General features: G+C 41.8%; 2 protein-coding genes across 14 annotated transcripts; both read left to right on the plus strand.

Annotated features, from left to right (window-relative positions):
• Positions 1-129: 129 nt before the first annotated feature.
• On the plus strand, positions 130-18,334 carry atp6v1c2 (ATPase H+ transporting V1 subunit C2). 13 transcript variants are annotated; one of them, XM_057860043.1, is made up of 13 exons: positions 130-576; positions 4,423-4,490; positions 4,720-4,805; positions 5,004-5,060; positions 5,238-5,332; positions 7,518-7,609; positions 7,706-7,801; positions 8,036-8,104; positions 15,691-15,783; positions 15,852-15,960; positions 16,627-16,724; positions 16,993-17,122; positions 18,128-18,334. In XM_057860043.1, the coding sequence occupies exons 1-13, from the start codon at positions 247-249 to the stop codon at positions 18,215-18,217; spliced, it is 1,413 nt and encodes a 470-aa protein (XP_057716026.1). In that variant the 5' UTR covers positions 130-246; the 3' UTR covers positions 18,218-18,334. The 13 variants fall into 13 exon arrangements, 11 of the variants coding, with proteins under 11 accessions (XP_057716026.1, XP_057716027.1, XP_057716022.1 ...); XM_057860044.1 differs by having other exon boundaries at positions 15,873-15,960; XM_057860049.1 differs by lacking the exon at positions 130-576 and adding an exon at positions 3,631-4,094.
• A 1,337-nt stretch (positions 18,335-19,671) lies between these two features.
• On the plus strand, positions 19,672-21,767 carry kcnf1b (potassium voltage-gated channel, subfamily F, member 1b). Its single transcript, XM_057859807.1, is given in 5 exon segments — positions 19,672-19,992; positions 19,995-20,156; positions 20,159-20,299; positions 20,302-20,675; positions 20,677-21,767. Coding segments are annotated over 5 exon segments (1,335 nt in total). The 5' UTR covers positions 19,672-19,790; the 3' UTR covers positions 21,133-21,767.
• The last annotated feature ends 764 nt before the right edge of the window (positions 21,768-22,531 follow it).

The raw sequence follows: 22,531 nt of genomic DNA on the forward strand, positions 1-22,531 counted from the left end.
ATGTTTAAAACAAGGTTGTACTGTAAGCTGCCATAGCAGATTCATGGCGCATCAAGCCCCCAAACTGTTTTTAATTAGTCCGTTGTACCCCGGAAACCCACATTTACACACGTGACGCAACCGCTATTAGGCTCGAGCGTTTACGTCACAGCAGCACGGGATCGTGCGAGATTTGCCATTGCGGAAGCACGTCTGCATCACGGGACATTTAAACTTAACGGCACAATTCAACTACGAGTGCCAAAGATGGAAAAATGTAGGGAAAACTTGCCAGTTCGAAACAGAGACAAACTTGTTACCACGGCGAAGGACAGATATGTGAGCAATTTTAAGGATGTGAACAATGTTGACCCTCACGAGCAAGCCGAACACAAATGGAATAAAGATGTCGACAAGCTTCCACCACTACGCGAAATGGACATCATGCTGTATTTAGTGTTTGGTATATGTTACTACACTCATCAGCAATTCCGAAACTACAAATCGCTACAATGCTACGAACAGTTTTGCTGCGGATGGGTGCAGGATCTTCACTTTATGACCATAGCAAACAGCAACACCATCTTTCTAGCAAAGGTAGGCAATGTGTGTTTACATTAGTCTGTGAACACGGATGTACAAATCTTTTGCTGCATAAAATGTAGCCTGTGTACAAATTCTTTGCCACTCTCTCACGTCAAAATATTACAGCTTTTTCATTTAGCAACGACATGAATTATGTCTTATGAAGACAATGCACATGTATGCATGCTAGTTGTTTAGCTGTAGCAATAGCTAACAACAGGCCGACTTAGGGCGTAAAGTTACTGAAATTTGCGTAAGCAAACGAAATTAACTTACCGGAGTGGAAGTGCATAGAGCAAACTCAGTGTGTAACTGGAGAATCAAACGTTATGCCCTTCCTTCTGATCGAGGCCACCCATGCCATTCTTCGACGTTTGGTAAGTTCAGATATGAGCTTTCCCTCGCCTTTTCTCCATGTAGGGATCCGGAAGAAACTCAATGGTGTTCCGTCGAGCTGTACATTCTCCTTTCTATTCGATCGGTTGTTGCAATTCTTTACCGCACAATAATTTCCGACCATTTTTAAAGAGCGACATGTAACTTGAAATGCCTCAGTTTATGTTTCTCGCTTCCACAATGGCGATAGCGGCGGAAACCTCGCGAGTGCCACGTCATACGCTCGAGCCTAATTGTTTCCACCCAGCCATAAAACGAAGGTAATTAATTATATTTATCATTCAAAGTGTTTATCATTTTTAGATTAGAATCATTAATCTTTGTCTAATATTTTGTAAAAAAAAAAAAATAATAAATAAAGAAAAAAACTAAAAAATTATTCACTCGCATATTTTAAACTTTTAAACAAATTATGTCACATTGAAAAAAATGGTGTCTGTAAAAAAAGTCACAGATATCTACCTCAAAACTATGGCTTAATTTGTTGTTGTTGTTGTCACATTTTCTCTGATATGTTAGATGATACATAATCGATCCAAACAAAGAAAATTTGGAAGAAAAAAAACGTTTAGAAGGGTAAATATATGAAAAATAAAATCTTGACCATACCTTAATGTCTGCGATTTCTGCATCGCGACCCTTGTTATATTACCATGTTTCACCCATAAAATCCCCCAAAAATCCAGCTGTGGCCATTCACACCTGTGTCATGACACTCGGTGATACATGCTACATAGAGTTTTTGGATCGAAACAAGGTAAGTATGCGATAGTATCTTGTCATGGCATCTGTAAGTCTGCTCTTGCGTACTTTAACCTCCAGATTGGGTTTTGCTGTTTAATTTTTTTTTTCAATGCCCTCCTGTTCACAATGTTTCTTCTCCCAGAAAATTGAGATTTTAAGCTTTCCAATGATGTATCACACATGCATATCGGAAAATTTAAAAATTTGGTCAAATTGCGGGTCTCAGAGCGGAACTTCAGGTCACCTGAGTGCATAGACAAATTTCCGAGGTACTTCGGCCTTTCTGCTTGTTACTTCCGTTTTCCACGTCCTCTAACCAAAACAACAATGGAGCTGGAGTGGCATCACTCATCAAAATTCCTCAAAAAAGACAATTTGGAAATACTGCATCAATCTGACATCATCACGACATGGGAGGAGAACAACTTCATGAAGGCAGATGTGGAACCAAGCCCGTGACAGCACAAAGACCAGATATTTATGCAGCCATGTTGCTGTTGTGTTATGGAAGGTATGGTCTTCCCTAGTCCTGCATTTCCATGTGTCCAATGCTCCAAAAATACTAAAGCTAAAATCTTGCGCATGAAACGACTTGTTGTCTTTGATATTGTCATTATGATGATGATTGTAATTTGATGATGTTTAATATTATTAACAACAACTACTGTCCTGCTTTGGCTGCAACACATGCTATCTGCTAGCCTGCTGCTAATCGGCATGTGTACTCGGATGGCTCAATGATGTTCAATTTGACTATAATTCTGTGTTTTGCGTCACATTTGAGATCATTAGCTTTGCTAAATCTAGTTAAACAACGATAAAAAAGGAAAACAAACAATCATCTACAACAAGTCATACATGGGCTTTTTACCCTAAATGAATAAATGCAAGTGTTAAAAGTTTTTGTTCGTTTGTTTACAGGTGGAAAACGCTGTTAGGCAAGGGAGGACAACTTGATGTGCTTCACAACGACACTTAGGCTACTGTATGTTGATGTGCATATTTAGAAACCATGTGCATCCTACTTTTATGTTGGAAGGCTCGAGTTATGCTTCACCTTCAGTAATATTTTTCTAATAATTTTATAAATTGTGATTTATTGACTTGTTTTGCAGATGCACCAATCGTTTTAAATAAAAGAAGGAATAGAATCATTTTGTCCAAAAGTTTGATTGCGATCTAATCTGCAAAAAAAAATAATGACATACTATTTGTGTTTACATGTAGATGTGTGATGAGCTCATAATGCCATACAGTAACTGTAACCAAATGAAAAATGCTATCTAGTGCCCACCAACAAGGACGGGCGTCATCAAATGCCATGGTATTTTAAAAGATATGTAATAAAACTGTAATACTTTTACATGTTATACTGTGTATCTTATTCTCGATTAGTTTTTCATTTTTTTAAGAGTGTAACTACTATTGACCACCATTGAGTAAAACCTGTCAAGACGATCATTTGTGTGAAATATAAGTAAACAGCCATTTCATTTGATACACATAACATCAAAGTAAATCGAGCATGTGTTTTGCTAAATTTTCAGCAAATTTTTAAATGACTTTTTTAAAATAAATAAATAAAATCCAGAGAAGCAGTACATTTTCTGCGCGCATAAAAATTAAACATGCAGCCTGAATTATACGAACTATTTCTTTAAATAAGCGAATAAGATTATTTTATTTCAGAAAATCACTTCTTATAGATAAATTTTCTCCTGCAAGATGGCCGCTAGTTACTTATGCCATTGACTCCGCCTTAAGACATCTTGCCTTAAATATATGATATCTATGGAATAAACGACACTTATATGACTACTTTTACATATTTTTATTACCTGGTAAATATGAATAAAACACGAACATTAGGCCTAATAATATTTTAAATTGAATGAAGGCCTTTTTTGTAATTCATGCAAATGTGCTGGTATCAAATGACTAGAGAAGTTAGTGGGCTGGATGTCAGGCGGTCACTGGTGAAGTAGACTCTCTGCACCCTTCACTGTGTGGGAGTAAGAAAAAGGGTACCAAAGACGATAACTTGAAGGTAAGAATCCTAACCTTAAAATTGTTATGTTGTTTAACTTTATCAATACGTTTTCCAACCAAACTGCCTTTGATTTGTTGGACCATGTGAAAATATGCTTTTCCACATATGCTTTATTCTTTTTGCACAACCATTTCTCAATACATTTGTTTTCTCCCTCATCAGTGCCAAACTGGACTTTTATCTGAATGTCTTTATTTAAGTACCGGGGAGTATGCGAGATTTGTGGTTGATATCTGTTCCCCTGGATAAGACAAGTGTAAAAAATGTGGAGAAATTGCAGCGCATCATTAGCAAGACAAACCAGGCATCATGCTACAAATTCACAATTCCAGATCTGAAGGTTAGTGAAATAGTGTTGTTTGAATTAAAGTTAACCAAGTTTTGTTTGAATTACATGGATTTCGTTGTCCGTTGCATTACATGCATTTAAGTTGCCTATAAGATACTTATGACAGTGAGGATAGTTGAGGAGGGTGCGGTGTTTGGTGTCCTTCTCTGGTAAAGGAATGAAAGCTCAGGTTGCTGCCTTCGGTTTGCTGCAAAATTTCCATGTAACCCATTTCACTCAATGAGTTCAATGGCCTGGAGTTACATTTAAACAGTAGGTTTTGTAATTAGTTTGTAACCTGTATAAGGACATGCAATGTGATGTCTTTACTTCACCTCAGGTTGGAATACTGGACAGTCTCCTCATTGTGTCAGATGACCTCTCCACACTCGACACACTGACTGAAAGGTGAAAACAAAAGAAAACTTAAAAAAAAAAAAAAAAAAAAAAAAAAAAAAAAAAATAAGTGCTATTTTTTTTCTCAGACATTTTCTGTCAAGGTTAACGGTTCGGTTGCTAGATCCTTAATTATGTAATGCTAGTAACTGAGTTCATCTGCGATATGCACCATGATGATGGATAAAGATGAATAATGGCCAGTTTTTGCTCCTGATTTTATATTCATTGTTGATTTAAGTGTGATGAACAAAACATGTCAGTGTATAAGAGAGATGGTGGAGCAAGCCTGTGACAGCGTAATGGAAAATGTGTCAGCCAATGGAGGTGAGTCACACACAGACACATGTTCGTGACAAAAAGGAGTTAACACAAGGATAACTAGATGAGCTTGATTAACATATATGAATACACACATACCATCTGGGGCTTACCCAATTTCTTAAATATGTACTGTAGAAATATTAGGCCGGTAGAACACAAATGTAATAAATGTTTCTAATAAGATAAAAAATGCATCAACAGCCAAGGGCATAAAGCAGAGAGATCTTCAGTATCCAGCCAGCATAAAGTCTCTAAGAGGTATTATATTTGCAATTGCATGATGCTGTGCCTCACTGCTTTTTCCTTCCATCATTCTTGATTTCAATTATATGATAGTGAATTTTTGTGTGTTGCAATTTAACAGATTTTGCTTCGCAGATTAAAATCATTTTATATTTGTGTATTTCGGTGTCTGTATGTTTGTGATTATGTCAGTGGACATGATTAACTATGTGACAAGCTTCCACTGGGACAAGGCCAAGTATCCCACATCTCTACCTCTCTCCAGCCTGGTAAACATCATCAAAAAGGTACTAATGATGGAAATTAATTGAAATTGTAATGGTGAAGAAACATAAAAAAAGCATACTGAATAATAATATTTTATTCTATTTCTACACTGAATACCAGCTTATATTTATTACCGGTATATTTATTAATGTTGATGCCCATCTAAAGTAGAGGCCAGTGCAGTAATGCCATGCCCGTTGGAAAAAAACACAAAAAACAACAACAACAATAATCCCAAAGAACTTTTTTTTTCTTATAATACTAATTAACTGCATGATAACTTGTATGTTAAACAATTGCTATCATAGCTTGGTCTGGCACTGCTTGAAAACCTTTGTGAAACATGAAAAATGACTCATACAAACAGTGAAATTTTTATTGCCTACCTGGTATGGGTGACTAAAATTGAATAAATTAAAACTTAAAACAGTTCAATAGCTCTCAAAGGTAAACATAGTGTAATTTCCATGTAATTATGAAATTTTAAGTAATTACACAAAAAATATGAACCCCACCTTGTTAGTACAGTATGTACATAGAGTGGGGCAAATAAGTAGTCAACCACCAATTGTACTTGAAAAGATTAGAGAGGCCTGTAATTGTCAACATGGGCAAACCTCAACCATGAGAGACAGAATGTGAAAAAACCCCCCAGAAAATCACATTGTTTGATTTTTAAAGAATTTATTTCCAAATTAGAATGGAAAATAAGTATTTGGTCACCTATAAACAAGTAAGATTTCTGGCTGTCAAAGAGGTCTAACTTCTTCTAACGAGGTCTAACGAGGCTCCACTCGTTACCTGTATTAATAGCACCTGTTTTAACTCATTATCGGTATAAAAGACACCTGTCCAAATCCTCAGTCAGTCACACTCCAAACTCCACTATGGCCAAGACCAAAGAGCTGTCGAAGGACACCAGAGACAAAATTGTAGACCTGCACCAGGCTGGGAAGACTGAATCTACAATAGGTAAAACGCTTGGTGTAAAGAAATCAACCGTGGAAGCAATTATTAGAAAATGGAAGAAATACAAGACCACTGATAATCTCCCTCGATCTGGGGCTCCATGCAAGATCTCACCACGTGGCGTCAAAATGATAACAAGAACAGTGAGCAAAAATCCCAGAACCACACGGGGGACCTAGTGAATGACCTACAGAGAACTGGGACCACAGTAACAAAGGCTACTATCAGTAACACAATGCGCTGCCAGGGACTCAAATCCTGCACTGCCAGACGTGTCCCCCTGCTGAAGCCAGTACACGTCCAGGCCCGACTGCAGTTCGCTAGAGAGCATTTTGATGATCCAGAAGAGGACTGGGAGAATGTAATATGATCAGATGAAACCAAAATAGAACTTTTTGGTAGAAACACAGGTTCTCGTGTTTGGAGGAGAAAGAATACTGAATTGCATCCAAAGAACACAATACCCACTGTGAAGCATGGGGGTGGAAACATCATGCTTTGGGGCTGTTTTTCTGCAAAGGGACCAGGACAACTGATATGTGTGAAGGAAAGAATGAATGGGGCCATGTATCGAGAGATTTTGAGTGAAAATCTCCCTCCACCAGCAAGGGTATTTAAGATGAGACATGGCTGGGTCTTTCAGCATGACAATGATCCCAAACATACAGCCAGGGCAACAAAGGAGTGGCTTCGTGAGAAGCATTTCAAGGTCCTGGAGTGGCCTAGCCAGTCTCCAGATCTCAACCCCATAGAAAATCTGTGGAGGGAGTTGAAAGTCCTTGTTGCCTAACGACAGCCCCAAAACATCACTGCTCTAGAGGAGATCTGCATGGAGGAATGGGCCAAAATACCAGCAACAGTGTGTGAAAAGCTTGTGAAGAGGTACAGAAAACGTTTGGCCTCCGTTATTGCCAACAAAGGATACATAACAAAGTATTGAGATGAACTTTTAGTATTGACCAAATACTTATTTTCCACTATGATATCCAAATAAATTCTTTAAAAACCAAACGATGTGATTTTCTTTTTTTTTTTTTTTTTTTCCCACATTCTGTCTCTCATGGTTGAGGTTTACCCATGTTGACAATTACAGGCCTCTCTAATATTTTCAAGTGGGAGAACTTGCACAATTAGTGGTTGACTAAATACTTATTTGCCTCACTGTATGTAGCAGTTAATTAACTGTATTAAACATTTTATTTATGCTTGCTGTTGGTCTCTGATTGTGTTTGTCAGGAGGTTTCTCAGGTGGAGGTGGAATTAAAATCGCGAGTTGCAGCGTACAGCAGTGTGAAAGCAAACTTATTGCGCCTTGAAAACAAATTAGAGTAAGTGATATTACACTTTGTATATGTGAATGATATAAATAGAGTGGTGTTACACATATGCAGATATCAAAACAGACAGGGTGTTTGTATTCTTAGAGGGAGTTTGCTAACATGCAGCCTGAATGGCATGGTGAGGAGAGATGACTTGGTGGTCTCAGAATACCTCACTACCCTGCTGGTTGTGGTGAGCAGGTCAGGAAGATAGGAAATAGGTAGATTGTACATGTAGATATAGAGATTTAGATCAACTGTATATAATATGTACTATGTGCTGTATAGCTTACATGTTCTTTAGACTAGTAGTATATTTATGTCATGTTTTGGATCTCACTGAATGTGTAATAATTATGTTTCTACTGAACTTTTAGTTTATGTGTTTGTGTGGCATTCTTACTGTGCTCTGTGTCTAAATATGTTGGATCCCAGGAAGAACTATGGTAATTGGGAGAAGAAGTATGAATCTTTAACGAACTTTGTCGTTCCACGGTCAAGCAGGTGAGTAACCCTTTTTTTATTATTATTATTATTTTTTTATACAGTCATTGAAAGTTCAGATCCAGTAAATTATCGAATAGTTGCAATTATGAGCAACATTTGTTACACTGGCTATGTTGTTTATTTATCTTTTTAATAATTAATTTTCTCTATTTCATGGTTTTGATTCTAGTCAAGAGTTATGCATTTTTTTTTACTTATTGTAAAATCTAAACAGTATACAATATTTGAATGGAATTGTGGAAATAAATAAAACTTTCCAAGAAATTCAAATTTTTTTTAATAATCTAATTGTAATGCATTGGGTCAGGGTGAATGCTGTCCAAAGAAAAGATGAGGCTGGTGCTTGGCTTTACGCTGTCCTTGTTTTATTGTTTTTGCATTGGTTTTATCCCAATACACTGACTTTATCCCATATTCCAAAAATGTCCAGGTAGATTGATGACACTAAATTCACACATGTGATCTTAATGAGGACAAGGGGCAGTGGTGGTTCTAGGATTTTTCTGAAACGGGCCAAGAAGAGGCCACACTAACCCTCGGGGCCAAGTGTCGCTGCCATCTTTGTTCAGTGTATGTTTTTGTCAACAAGGCAATACGCAGATTATCCTGCCTGTGGCCGTAAAAACATACAGTGATCCCTCGCTACTTCGTGCTTCAAACCTGGCACGCTTGATTCATTGTGGATTCCCCCCCCCCCCAATATAATTAATAAATAAATAAATAAATGCAGTGTTTTATACAGGCCCAATACGCAGATTATCCTGTCTGTGACTGTAAAAACACAGTGATCCCTCGCTACTTCATGCTTCAAACTTCGCGTCCTTGATCCATTGCGGATTTTTTTCCCCAATATAATAAATAAATAAATAAATAAATAAATAAATGCAATGTTTTATACAGCTGTCCCGATCCGATCACATAGTCTCTCACTCTCGCTCCTGCGCTTTTCTTGGTCAGGCAGTGCACTGGAGTTGATTATCAAAGTTAACGATGATTGACAGACAGTCAAGGTTTGATCTTGCCAGAGACACTTGTAAGCCAAGACTTCAAAGGGCCGCATGCGTCAACATCGTTTAACTTGTTAAACAGTTGCTGTGGCAACTCCTTGTGTGTAAGTGAGCAGCTTGAACGGATTTGAGTGCACTCACTGAATGAAGCATTCAATAAAAACAAGCATTTTTTTTTTTCATGGATTGGGTGTCTACATTTACTTTGTCCATTATGCTTCATTGAGTGAGTCCACTCAAATTCACTCAGTCTGCCGAGAACAGCCTCTCATTTACATAATGAATGAGTTGCCACGGCACACTTCAGACCAAGAATAACAGTTTGGTCACACTGCTTAGAAGGAGGGAGAAGAGAGGCTGTGGCGCTGTACGAGCATGAAGCAGAGAAACAAGTTTGCGTGTTCAAAAAAATATATATATATGTATATCTCGCATGTCCTTGTAATGTGAGTTTTGTGCATCTGCACATTGCAATGACAGTGTTCAAACGATATATTGTTCAGGCCTATTCTAGAAACAACATTATTGTTATGACGGCAAGCCGTTAATGTGGATCCAAAAACACAGACCAGGAGATCAATAGAACAAATGTTTGTGTTTAATTAGTACAACTTAGGACGCACGCTAGAAAACGCGGATATAACAAGTACAACTTAGGACGCACGCTAGAAAACGCGGATATAACAAGTACAACTTAGGACGCACGCTAGAAAACGCGGATATAACAAGTACAACTTAGGGAGCACGCTAGAAAACGCGGATATAACAAGTATAACTAAAAGAGCACCCAAGATGGCGTGAATATAACAGAGTACAAAATCCTAACTACAAAAACCAGAAGAGCACAAAAGTAAATAAGATCAAACCAGAACACGACCGAAGAACGTCGGAAGGCACCGAGGATGACGATGAGCACACAGCGGTAAGCAAGGCAGGAACAAGCATATGCAATAGTCCGACACTCGCAGACGGTGACAGGAATCCTTAAATAGTGAGCGCTCCTAATGCGCCACAGGTGTGCGGCCACGGCCCCGCCCATCCAGCTGAATCAGATGCTGGAAAGAAAAAACAACTGAGAAGGCATACAGATATGACAGAACCCCCCCCCTCAACGGACGCCCCCTGGCGGACCACCTGGTTTCGAGGGATGAAGGGAGTGGAAATCCCGCAAAAGCGATGGATCGAGGATCCAGGAGCGGGGGACCCATTGGCGCTCCTCAGGGCCATAACCTTCCCAGTCGACCAGGTACTGCACCCCCCTTCCCCGCCTCCTAGAATCGAGAATAGTACGCACCGTATATACCGGCCCACCGTCAACCACGCGAGGGGCAGGAGGAGGCACTGGTGGAGGGTTCAGGGGGCTAGTGGAGACCGGCTTGAGCAGAGACACGTGGAAGACTGGGTGGATCTTCATTGAACCGGGAAGCTGTAGCCTGACCGCGACGGGGTTCACCACAGAGTCCACAGCAAAAGGGCCCACGAACCTAGGGCCCAACTTCTTGGAAGTCCCAGCAAGGTTCAAATCCCGCGTTGATAACCAGACCATCTGGCCCGGACGATAGACCGGAGCGGGTCTTCTGTGGCGGTCAGCAATCAGGCGGTTGCGGGCTGCAGTGCGGACTAGTGCAGCCCTAGCGTCCCTCCAGACTCTATGGGCCCTCCGCAGGTGCACTTGGACGGACGGCACGACGACCTCGGCTTCCTGAGAAGGGAACAGTGGTGGTTGGAACCCGTATGCCGACATAAAAGGCGACCTCCCAGTGGCTGAGCTAATGAGGGTGTTGTGGGCATATTCCACCCAAGGCAGGTGTGAGGCCCAGGAGGCCGGATGCAGTTGGCAAACGCAACGGAGGGCAGCCTCCAGCTCCTGGTTGACCCGTTCTGTCTGTCCGTTGGACTGTGGGTGGTAGCCGGAAGACATACTTGACGTGGCCCCCAGAGCTTTGCAGAATGCTCTCCAAACCCGAGACACAAACTGGGGTCCCCTGTCAGAAACTAGGTCAGACGGAATGCCATGGGTTCGAAAAACGTGTGTTACCAGCAGGTCAGCGGTCTCCAGAGCTGAAGGCAACTTGGGGAGAGCGACGAAGTGCGCCATCTTGGAGAATCGGTCAATCACTGTCAAGATGACGGAATATCCCCTTGAGCGTGGAAGGCCAGTAATAAAATCGAGTGCAACATGGGACCAAGGACGAGATGGAACAGGCAACGGACGCAGAAGTCCTGCTGGAGCTTGATGGGCCGATTTGCCCCGAGCGCAGATGGAACACGCAGAAATGTAGTCCATGACGTCCTTTCGCATACCCGGCCACCAAAACCTCTGGGAAATGAGGAAGAACGTGCGGGACACACCCGGGTGGCAGGCAAACTTCGAGGTGTGCCCCCACTTTAGCACACCTGCACGCTGAGCGTCCGGAACAAAAAGTTTGCCAGCAGGGCAGCCTCCGGGCACCCTAACACCCCGTAGAGAGTCTTCCACTAGCCGCTCAACCTCCCATCGGAGTGCGCCGATGATCAGGTTCTCTGGAACAACAGGCTCCTCTGAAGACATTTCCTCCACCGGTTCATGAATTCTTGACAAGGCATCGGGCTTCCCGTTGCGTGATCCCGGACGGTAAGTAATCACATAGTTGAAACGTGTCAGGAACAGCGCCCAACGGGCCTGGCGTGTGTTGAGGCGCTTGGCAGCCCGGAGGTACTCCAAATTCTTATGGTCGGTGAGTATTTGGAACGGCACCTCCGTCCCCTCCAACCAGTGCCTCCATTCCTGTAAAGCCTGAACTATAGCGAGCAGCTCCCCGTTGCCGACGTCATAATTTGCCTCCGCGGGGGTGAGGCGGCGGGAGTAGAATGCGCAGGGGTGTAGTCTCTGGTCGACTGCAGACCTCTGGGATAGGATGGCCCCCACTCCGGAACTCGACGCATCAACCTCGACCACAAAAGGAAGATCTGAGTCAGGGTGAACAAGGACAGGTGAGCTAGTGAATGCCCTTTTAAGACCTACAAAAGCGGCTTCCGCCACAGAGGACCACACAAACGGGCGTTTATTAGAGGTCAACCTGGTAAGGGGCTCGGCCCTCATACTATAGTTCCGGATAAAACGCCTATAAAAATTGGCAAACCCGAGGAACCTTTGTAACTGCTTACGTGAAGTGGGGGTTGGCCAATCTGCAACTGCCTGAATTTTGGCTGGGTCAGGCCGTAATTGCCCTTTTTCGACGATGAAACCAAGAAATTGCATTGACCCGCGGTGGAACTCGCACTTCTCGGCCTTGACAAACAGCCTATTTTCCAGAAGCCTTTGGAGGACCATGCGGACATGTTGGCGGTGTTCCTGCAAGTTTCTAGAAAATATTAAGATGTCATCTAAATAAACAAAACAGAAGACATTTAGCATGTCACGAAGCACATCATTTATGAGGCTCTGGAAAACAGCGGGTGCATTAGTCAGACCAAAAGGCATGACTAGGTATTCAAAATGTCCGAGCGGGGTTTTGAAAGCGGTTTTCCACTCATCTCCATCCCGAATCCTAACCAAGTGGTAAGCGCTGCGCAAGTCTAACTTGGTATATATGGTGGCTGACTTTAACGGTGCGAAGGCCGAATCTAATAATGGCAGCGGATATTTGTTTTTAACAGTAATCTCATTAAGGCCCCGGTAGTCAATGCACGGCCGAAGACCCCCATCTTTTTTGCCAGCGAAAAAAAACCCCGCTCCCAACGGTGAGGACGAAGGGCGAATTAGGCCAGTTGCCAAGGAAGAGGTTATATAATCTCTCATAGCCTCCTGCTCAGGTTTAGAAATTTGATATAACCTCGAGCTAGGTAGTGGGGCATTGGGCTGCAAGTCAATGGCGCAGTCGTAAGGGCGGTGCGGAGGCAGGGTCTTAGCCTGGTCTATACTAAAAACCTGTTCGAGATCATGGTACTCGGCAGGAACATTTACTAAATTTACAGGCTCGGCAACTGTTTGGGCTTGATCCGGAAGCAGGCACGCCGAGCGTAAGCAGTGCGCGTAACAGAAGGAACTCCAAGTCACTACTTGTGTTTTAGTCCAGTCAATATTAGGGTTATGCATCTTTAGCCAGGGGAGCCCTAGCACAACCGAAGCCGATTTACATGGCATAACCAAGAAGCTACGAACCTCAAAATGGTTCCCGGACAGCTTTGTTTTAAGCGGGGGCGTTATAAACCTTACGTCCGCCAGGGGTCGCCCATCGAGATCTAGAACCTTTTTAGGAGTAGAGAGTCTTATTAATGGGCATTTAAGAGCATCAACAACACTCTGGTCTATAAAACATTCATCTGCCCCTGAATCTATTAAAGCAGTGAACCTAAAATTAACCCCCCCATGCGAAACCTCTCCCGGCAATTGCAGTCTCATTACACCTCGAGTTTGTTTTAGTTCAATCGACTCGTTGCGAGGCAAATCATTAGACTGATTGCCATGATGTACGAACCTGGTCCCCCCTCTGGCGAGAGGAACCCCAGGGGCCGAAGATCCAGGACGACGTGAAGAGATCGCGTCACAGGCGGCAACGTGGTGCCCCGGCAAGCCACAGTAAAGACATAAGCCCGCCCTCATCCGTCTCCGCCGCTCCTCCGTAGAAAGACGACCGCTGCCGAGTTGCATTGGCTCCTCCCCCGCCAGGACCGGACTCCGCGTCGGCGTAGAGGTTGATGGTGATTCGACGAAGCCGTCTGCACGTAACGTTGCCGGACCGTACCGCGATGACGACCCACGACGGCCCCGCTGCTCCAAGGCTCGTTCCCTCTCGCGCTCCTTCAGTCGATTGTCCAACTTCACGGACAAGGAGATAAGGTCTTCCAGGCCCGAAGAATCCTCCCGGGCCGCCAACTCGTCCTTCACCGCAGACGACAGCCCCCTCCGAAAAATTCCACACAGCGCCGCCTCATCGTAACCGCACTCCGCGGCCAAAATGCGGAATTGGATGGAGTAGTCCGCCACGCTAAGCTCGCCTTGAAAAAAATCCAGCAGGCGGCTGCCTGCCTCCTTGCCTCTAACCGGGTGATCAAACACTCTCACAAACTCTGTTTTAAAAATCTCGAATGACTGACGGATTGCGGGATTAGCGTTGCTTACCGCCATTGCCCAAGTGGCCGCTTTACCGGCGAGGAGACTCATGGTATACGCTACACGGGACCTGTCACTCGCGAACGTATATGGCTGCTGGTCAAATACAAGGGAGCACTGGTGCAGAAATTGTCGACAAGCGCCGGGTTCTCCCTCGTAACGATGGGGGTGTGGCAACACTGGCTCCCGGAAAGCAGCCGGTGGAACAACCGGAGACGGGGCGGAGTGACCGGGCGCCGCGGCAGCGTTACCTACGCCACCGGACTGTGCAGGTGGGGCCATATTTTCAATTCTAGTGGTTAGCGCGGTGATCACGTTCACTAGTTCATTTAACGATTGTTCATGCTTGCTGATCATATGACCATGACCGGCAAGCGCGTGGCGAATACCCTCCGAGTCTGTGGGATCCATGGTCGGACTATTCTGTTATGACGGCAAGCCGTTAATGTGGATCCAAAAACACAGACCAGGAGATCAATAGAACAAATGTTTGTGTTTAATTAGTACAACTTAGGACGCACGCTAGAAAACGCGGATATAACAAGTACAACTTAGGACGCACGCTAGAAAACGCGGATATAACAAGTACAACTTAGGACGCACGCTAGAAAACGCGGATATAACAAGTACAACTTAGGACGCACGCTAGAAAACGCGGATATAACAAGTACAACTTAGGGAGCACGCTAGAAAACGCGGATATAACAAGTATAACTAAAAGAGCACCCAAGATGGCGTGAATATAACAGAGTACAAAATCCTAACTACAAAAACCAGAAGAGCACAAAAGTAAATAAGATCAAACCAGAACACGACCGAAGAACGTCGGAAGGCACCGAGGATGACGATGAGCACACAGCGGTAAGCAAGGCAGGAACAAGCATATGCAATAGTCCGACACTCGCAGACGGTGACAGGAATCCTTAAATAGTGAGCGCTCCTAATGCGCCACAGGTGTGCGGCCACGGCCCCGCCCATCCAGCTGAATCAGATGCTGGAAAGAAAAAACAACTGAGAAGGCATACAGATATGACAATTATCTCATTCTTTCTCACTTTAGAAAAGAAGGATTCACCGATCGCCATGCTTTGTGCTAAAATGAGATCAGTGGCACTTCAGGGGCCATTCAAATTGGAGGTGGGGCCAGTGCCCCTGTGGCCCTACCCTTAAAACCACCACTGACAAGGGGAAAATGCATGGAGGTTTTAAGAACTGTACATGAAGTTAAAATAAGAGCTTTTTGGCACTGACAATTATGGCACTGGTAGAGAGCAAATAAGTGCTAAATGACACAATATGGCCTTACGTGTCTGCTTATACGGTTTTTATGCTTACTGTGTATGTATATATAAATACAGTATATAGGTATATCTCACAGTGTGTTATTTAAGCTTGGACCTGAATGTAAATGCACTGATAACACTGAACATTTTAAAATTATTACACCATCCTTTCCCTAATTTCTTGTGCATCACCACCAGAAAACTATATGAGGATGGAGAAGGTGGCATTTTCACAGTAACACTTTTCAAAAGAGCCGTGCATGAATTCAAAGGCAAAGCTCAGGAAAGCAAGTAAGCAAGCTGAATCTCCAAAAAATATTATTAGAACAAAAGTGTGTTATCTGTGTTGTTTACCATAGTGTAGTCTACAACTTACATAGGTTCACTGTCCGTGAGTACTGCTTTGAACTGGAAGAGAAACGGCAACAAGCGCGGAAGGAGCTCAGTGTTCACAGGAAAGAGCACTATGTGAGTTGAACATGTCTCACATGCACAGCTATGTACGTACTCTATACAGTAAATACCGGGTAGATCAGATTGTAGGATGTGTTCCTTCCTAAGGATTTAACATGTTATCATATTTTTCAACGAAGCAGATGGTTCGCTGCTGTTGTTCACAAATGAATGACATACATCTAAGGTGCAAATCTGTCTTCCTGCGCTTCGATGGCAGACTCACCAAAATCATTTTAGATAAGGGTGATATTTTGCTGCAATTTTTGAGCTAGATGATTTATTCCAAGACTGGCTAAAGAATGAGTTACAGTATGCTATATCATCTATATTAAAATTTCTTTAAATTCTCGCTTGGATCTGGGTCATTTTAAAACCGTGTCAATTGGTGTTAGCCTCACTTAGAATACTTTTTTGAGTGACGTTTTATCAACTGCAATCAACATAAAATGAATTAGGGAACATATTTTTTTGTCTTCCACAAAAGACCTCTAATTCCATCATTTGAAACTGCATTTAGCAGTTGCGTTGTTCTTGCAAACGCTTTACAGGAAAAACATAAGCATCTAACGCTTCAAATCAGGGCCATGAGTTGCAATGCAGTGCGACACAATATCCGGTCACTCCGTTAGAAGTGTGTTTTTTCTAAACGTATTAATGTTGTACCATATTATTCTTCAGGAAATGTTTGCGCGTTGGCTGAAGGTGAATTATAGCCAAGTGTTTATGGCCTGGATCCACTTGAAAGCATTGAGGGTGTTTGTGGAGTCAGTACTCCGGTGAGTCACAGTTAACTCATTCACTACCAATGACAGCGAAAGTGCATCACATGGCTGTTTTTATCCTTCTTCTGTGAATTGGCATCAAATCCGTTTGAACTGAGAATGTGGCAGCAAATAAAAGTTTGTTAATTCGCTGCCAACCCTCCCACTTCAAATGGACTGGATGTCTAGCGCCGTCAGTGGCAGCCAATGAGTTCATGTCAGTTTATGAATCATTAGTTTTTCTGAGCGAGGGGTCTCTTATTCATATACATTATACCAACAGGTATGGCTTACCAGTCAACTATCAGGCCCTGCTTCTTCATTCAGACAGAAAGTGTTCAGAGAAATTGAGACAAGAACTTGCTTCATTGTTCATGCATCTTGACCCAATGGCTACTGTTAGCAAGACAGACGTAAGACACATAATTATGCACCATTGTTTTCTAAAACATATGCAATGCAATGAAAGCAACATTACATTTCACCTCACAGTTCTGAGGTCAGGCATTCCAATCCAGGCTCCCACCTTCCTATGTGGCATATACATTAACCTCTTGATACCTGAAATATACGGATATATATTGTATATATACCTTTTAACCTCTTTTCATGATTGCATTATATATTTGCAAATATATAAATACAAAAATGTTTTACTCAATTACTTTTATTTATCATAATATTTTAATTCATTTTTAAATAATTCCTTTTTAAATTTTATTTTATGATTTTCAAATTTTTAGGTTTATTTTTTAATTGAATTTTCTTTCTCTGTTTTTTTCCCCCTGAATCAATAGTATTTTTAAGTACCTATTCATTCTTCCAATGCTCTATATATTTGCTGCCACATCCCACTTGAAATGGATTAGACATCTACTATAATGACAACTTTGACAAACGTATTTCTATTCACGGCAGAAGGATGACTCGATGTCACATGATTGGATGTCTAGCGTTGTTGATGGCACTGAAAGAGTTAAATGTTAATTCAGGCATCAAGGGGTTAATGCTCTCCCTGCTTTTCTAGGTTTTCTACAAGTACCCACACTGTATTTATCCATTTGTTTGTTTATTTCTTTGAACATTACATTAGGATTAATCATTTACATTAATACTGCTTTGTATTGAGTGTTTTATTGTAATTTTTGGGTCAGGTGGTGTTTGGGTGAGGGACAAAGTTGTCATCCATTTGCTTGCGTGCAACCCTTTTGCTTGCTGAAAAGTTAAATGTACAGTACTTTTACAGGGTCAAAATTACAAAATTAAAGAAGTCACGAACACATCATGTCAAATACAAAACTACTTTCTCTGAAAAAACTTTGATCTGAAAGAATAGTGAGAATTTATAAACATTTCGTAATACCGGTACTAGTTTTTTGGATGAAAGCATACATATGTCACCCTTGTATTTCTCTCAGGTAACCTGTGACATTCCAGGACTCTGCCAACAGGAATGTTTCTCCTACATATGCTTTAATATCAACAGCAACTTGCAGGACTTCAGCTAGTACTCCACCATCAGAAGAACCAAACATGGACAATCTGTCATGTCCAGCCAGGTTCCATATCAATGAATTAAGTACATTAATACATTTTGCAACAATAAAAACACCAACTATGATCTACATAGCTCTTAATGTTTTATTGATGTTTTTTTTTAACCTTAAATAGATAGGGTTCAGGACTTCGGGTCGATCACTCTGGGCGAACACATGTACGTCCTCTACCTTGTCTCCGCTTGGCAAAAACACTTTAATAACCCCCTTAAGACTTGCTACTAGCTGGTTTTACGCTTCTGGTGCTGATTGATGGGCCAAACGCTCGTTCCTTTATGTTCATGGCCGTTCATGCACGCTTTAGGCCAGAAGCGGTAGTCGCGAGTAAAATAGTCCCTTTTAAAAGGAGGGCAGTAAATAAGATTAGAAAGGTAAATAAGACATTTTAATGCTTATTGTCATGTAGCAGTAACACTATGGGTAAATTTTGATGGACGTCCAATCACGTAGCTCTTCAAAACCCAATTAAAACTCTTTAAATGAGTTTATCACTCGTAGACGTCCAATCCATTTAAAGTGGGAATACTGGCAGTGAATGATCAGGTGTACCATTGACGATGATAGACATCCAGTCATCTCAAAAACTAATTGAAACTCTTTATATGAGTCACTATCACTAGTAGATATCTTATCCATTTAAATTGGGAGGGTGTGAACGAACGAACATTCACTGCCATCCCTCCCACAATGGATTGGACGTCAAGCGCCGCCCTTGAATTAAGAAGGAAAATGCAAAAATATCCTCCATCACCATCAAGAGTTGGGCAAAATCAGATTTACCCAATGACAACAAATTTCTGGTCATCTGTTGTCATGTTTTGTGTATCGGTACATCAATACTTTTTGATTCTTTTGACAACCGGAGTCAACACATCACACATCAGAAATCAGTAGTTATTCTATACCCGCGGTCACAAGTTTTGAGGCTTTTCACCGTACACTTGAATAAAGTCTAAAAACTTTTGTCCAATAGTGTATTGGAATGCAATACTATAGCCGAATGCTAGGGGGCGCAAGTTCAATTTATTTCTTTAATGTATCAATTACGGTTCTCTCTCTCTCTCTCTCTCTCTCTCTCTCTCTCTCTCTCTCTCTCTCTCTCTCTCTCTCTCTCTCTCTCTCATCTCTCTCTCTCTCTCTCTCTCTCCTCTCTCTCTCTCTCTCTCTCTCTCTCTCAGTCTCTCCTCTCTCTCTCTCTCTCTCTCTCTCTCTCTCTCTCTCTCTCTCTCTCTTCTCTCTCTCTCTCTCTCTCTCTCTCTCTCTCTCTCTCTCTCATCTCTCTCTCTCTCTCTCTCTCTCTCTCTCTCTCTCTCCTCTCTCTCTCTCGCTGAGCGCGTGCGAGAGGAGGTGATATGAAAAGACACACGCATACAAGCTGTCATTCTGTCAGCTTTAAGAGCAAAACATGTTGCATCTGGAACTCATGTGCATCCACTGTACTTAGTGGGCATCACTCTTTGCGCCAGTTACTGCAGTTAGTTTGATTTAAAAAAAAATAAAAAATAAAAAAAAATCTGTATGTAAAATGTGGACTATTCCCAAGCCACGATACAGAACTGGTTCGTGTGGTGACGGTGAGATAACCGTGAACATCGGCGGGGTCCGAGTAGTACTTTACGAGGATGTTTTGAATCGTTACCCCGAGAGCAGACTGGCTGAGTTGGTGAACTGCTCATCGGCGCAGAATGATGAACTTTTTTCGTCTCTTTGTGACGACTTTGACCCCGGCCGAAGGAGTTTTATTTTGACCGGGATCCAGATGCGTTCAAGTGCATCATCGATGTTTATTACTTCGACGAAATCCACATCAAACGCGGCTTTTGCCCAATTTGTTTCATCAAGGAGATGGAGTTCTGGAAAATAGACCTAAGTGCTCTAGATGAGTGCTGCAAAGTTATTTGAGCGAAAAGGAGGGGGAGCTGAGCGAGATAGCGAGCAAAGTGAAGGTAATATTGGAGGACATGGAGGTAGACCAAAATGCGACGGGCACCCAGAGATGCCAAAGGTTCTTGTGGCGCCTCATGGAGAAGCCTGGTTCTCCTTCCCCGCGCGTGTCATCGCCATTACATCTTTCCTCTCTGTCCTGGTCTCGGCGGTGGTCATGTGCGTGGGAACCATCCCCGAATTGCAGGTGACGGACGCCGAGGGGGAGCTTGTGGAGCACCCGACTTTGGAGGCTATTGAAACGGCGTGCATGCTGTGGTTCACCGCAGAGTACCTGCTGCGCCTTGCTTCCTCGCCAGATAAGTTACACTTTGCGCTCTCCTTCATGAACGTCGTGGACTTCATGGCTATTATGCCTTTTTACGTGGTCCTAAGTCTAACCTACCTCGGCACCAGCTCCATGATTGAACTCGGCAACGTACAGCAGGCGGTGCAAGCGCTGCGCATTATGCGCATCGCGCGTGTTTTTCAAGTTGGCGCGCCACTCTTCGGGACTCCAAACACTCACGTACGCGCTCAAGAGGAGTCTCAAGGAGCTGGGGCTGCTGCTCATGTACATGGGCGTGGGCATCTTCGTGTTCTCAGCTCTAGGTTACACCATGGAGCAAAGTCACCCCGAGACTCTTTTCAGGAGCATTCCACAATCCTTCTGGTGGGCCATCATCACCATGACGACGGTGGGATACGGAGACATCTACCCCAAAACCACTTTGGGCAAGTGCAACGCGGCCGTCAGTTTCCTGTGCGGCGTCATAGCCATTGCCTTACCCATACATCCCATCATTAATAACTTTGTGGTGTTCTACAACAAACAGCAAGTGTTGGAGACTGCCGCCAAGCATGAAGTGGAACTGATGGAACTCAAATCTGGTGAAGATGCTCCTCGAAAAGGCAATGACAAAGATGACACTTATGACAGTTAATAACCTTGCAGACTTTAATGTAAAAAAAAAAAAAAAAAAAAACAATCAAAATAAACACTTCTATATACACTCTGTACATACGATATATATTCAAATATGTATGTATGTATGTATGTATGTTAAAACATTTATGTCCAAACTACGGCCCAGGAGCAAGAGCGTAGGTTTGGTCTCAATATTGGTAGGGACGATATGACAGCAAAACCTGCATTTACACGTTTTGCTGGGGATGGGACATTAATAAGACCAAATAGATTGGGTGAATGGCAGTCAGGGCTACATTTATAAGAACCTAATTAATTGATAGGCTAAATGATTAATGCAAAAATAAATGTATTGACTTTTACTGTACTAAGTTTCACACTGCAAATTTACAGTATAACGTCTTAATCTGATATTTTTTCTTAAATCTAGTTGAATAATTTTCTCCATCTTGTTTTGAGTTTTAAAGGCTAGTTAACAGACTAATGCGTTAAATTCTTCCACTTACTTTTAGTAAATATTACTATTTGTTCTAATTAAGCACATATATCTAAAAGTCGGTAATTTCTCACCTAAATCAAGAAAAAATGCTTTCAAATAATGTTTTGAAAATATCTATTCTTGAATTGAAACATTTCTGACAAACAAGTTTTTTTTAACTATATTTACACGTTTTGCTTAAAATAAGTCTGTTAAGCTTATTAATAGCTAGTTATTCTTATTTCAAGAAATCTGAGTAAAATTTACTTGAAGCACTGGCAGATAATTTCACTTATTTCTAGTAGATTTACACTGAAAACAAGGTAAGATAATTTAAGGGGTTTTTTTTGGGGGGGGGGGGGGGGGTTCAGTTTGGAGGAGGTGGGTTTTTGCAGTGCATATGTTTTGGTTCAGGTTATACACCGTTCGATTCAAACCTTTGTTTTCAAAAACTACCAAAGAAACATTTTGAAAACCTTCAGAATAAATGTCTGGATTTTATTAGAAAATTTAAACTGCATTATTTGAACACAAATCATATTAAAATACACACGAAATACAAACATGTTCATCATCTCTTAAGAATCCAGGAATGCAAAAAAAAAAAAAACATTTATCTTAATACCACTCAAAATTGTCTAAATAAATAAAATATAACAACAACAACAACAACAAAAACTCTTAGTCAGGTAGTCAGGGAATAAAAAAAAATAAAAATAAAAATGGAGCCTTCCTTCAGGTAAAACATAACTGCTTTTGTCAACAAGCACAGCCAAACTCAACAATACATGAAAGCTCCTTTGGGCTGCTCTAAGACCACATAAATAAAAATGAAAACGGGAGTAGAGGGATAACCTTAGTTCACTACATTTCTTACAGTTTAATTAATGTTAACAGTAGAAAACAAATCTCGAGTTTTAGAAATTTGCACAGATTA

This window comes from Corythoichthys intestinalis, chromosome 15, assembly GCF_030265065.1.
Source record: "Corythoichthys intestinalis isolate RoL2023-P3 chromosome 15, ASM3026506v1, whole genome shotgun sequence".
NCBI lineage: Eukaryota > Metazoa > Chordata > Actinopteri > Syngnathiformes > Syngnathidae > Corythoichthys > Corythoichthys intestinalis.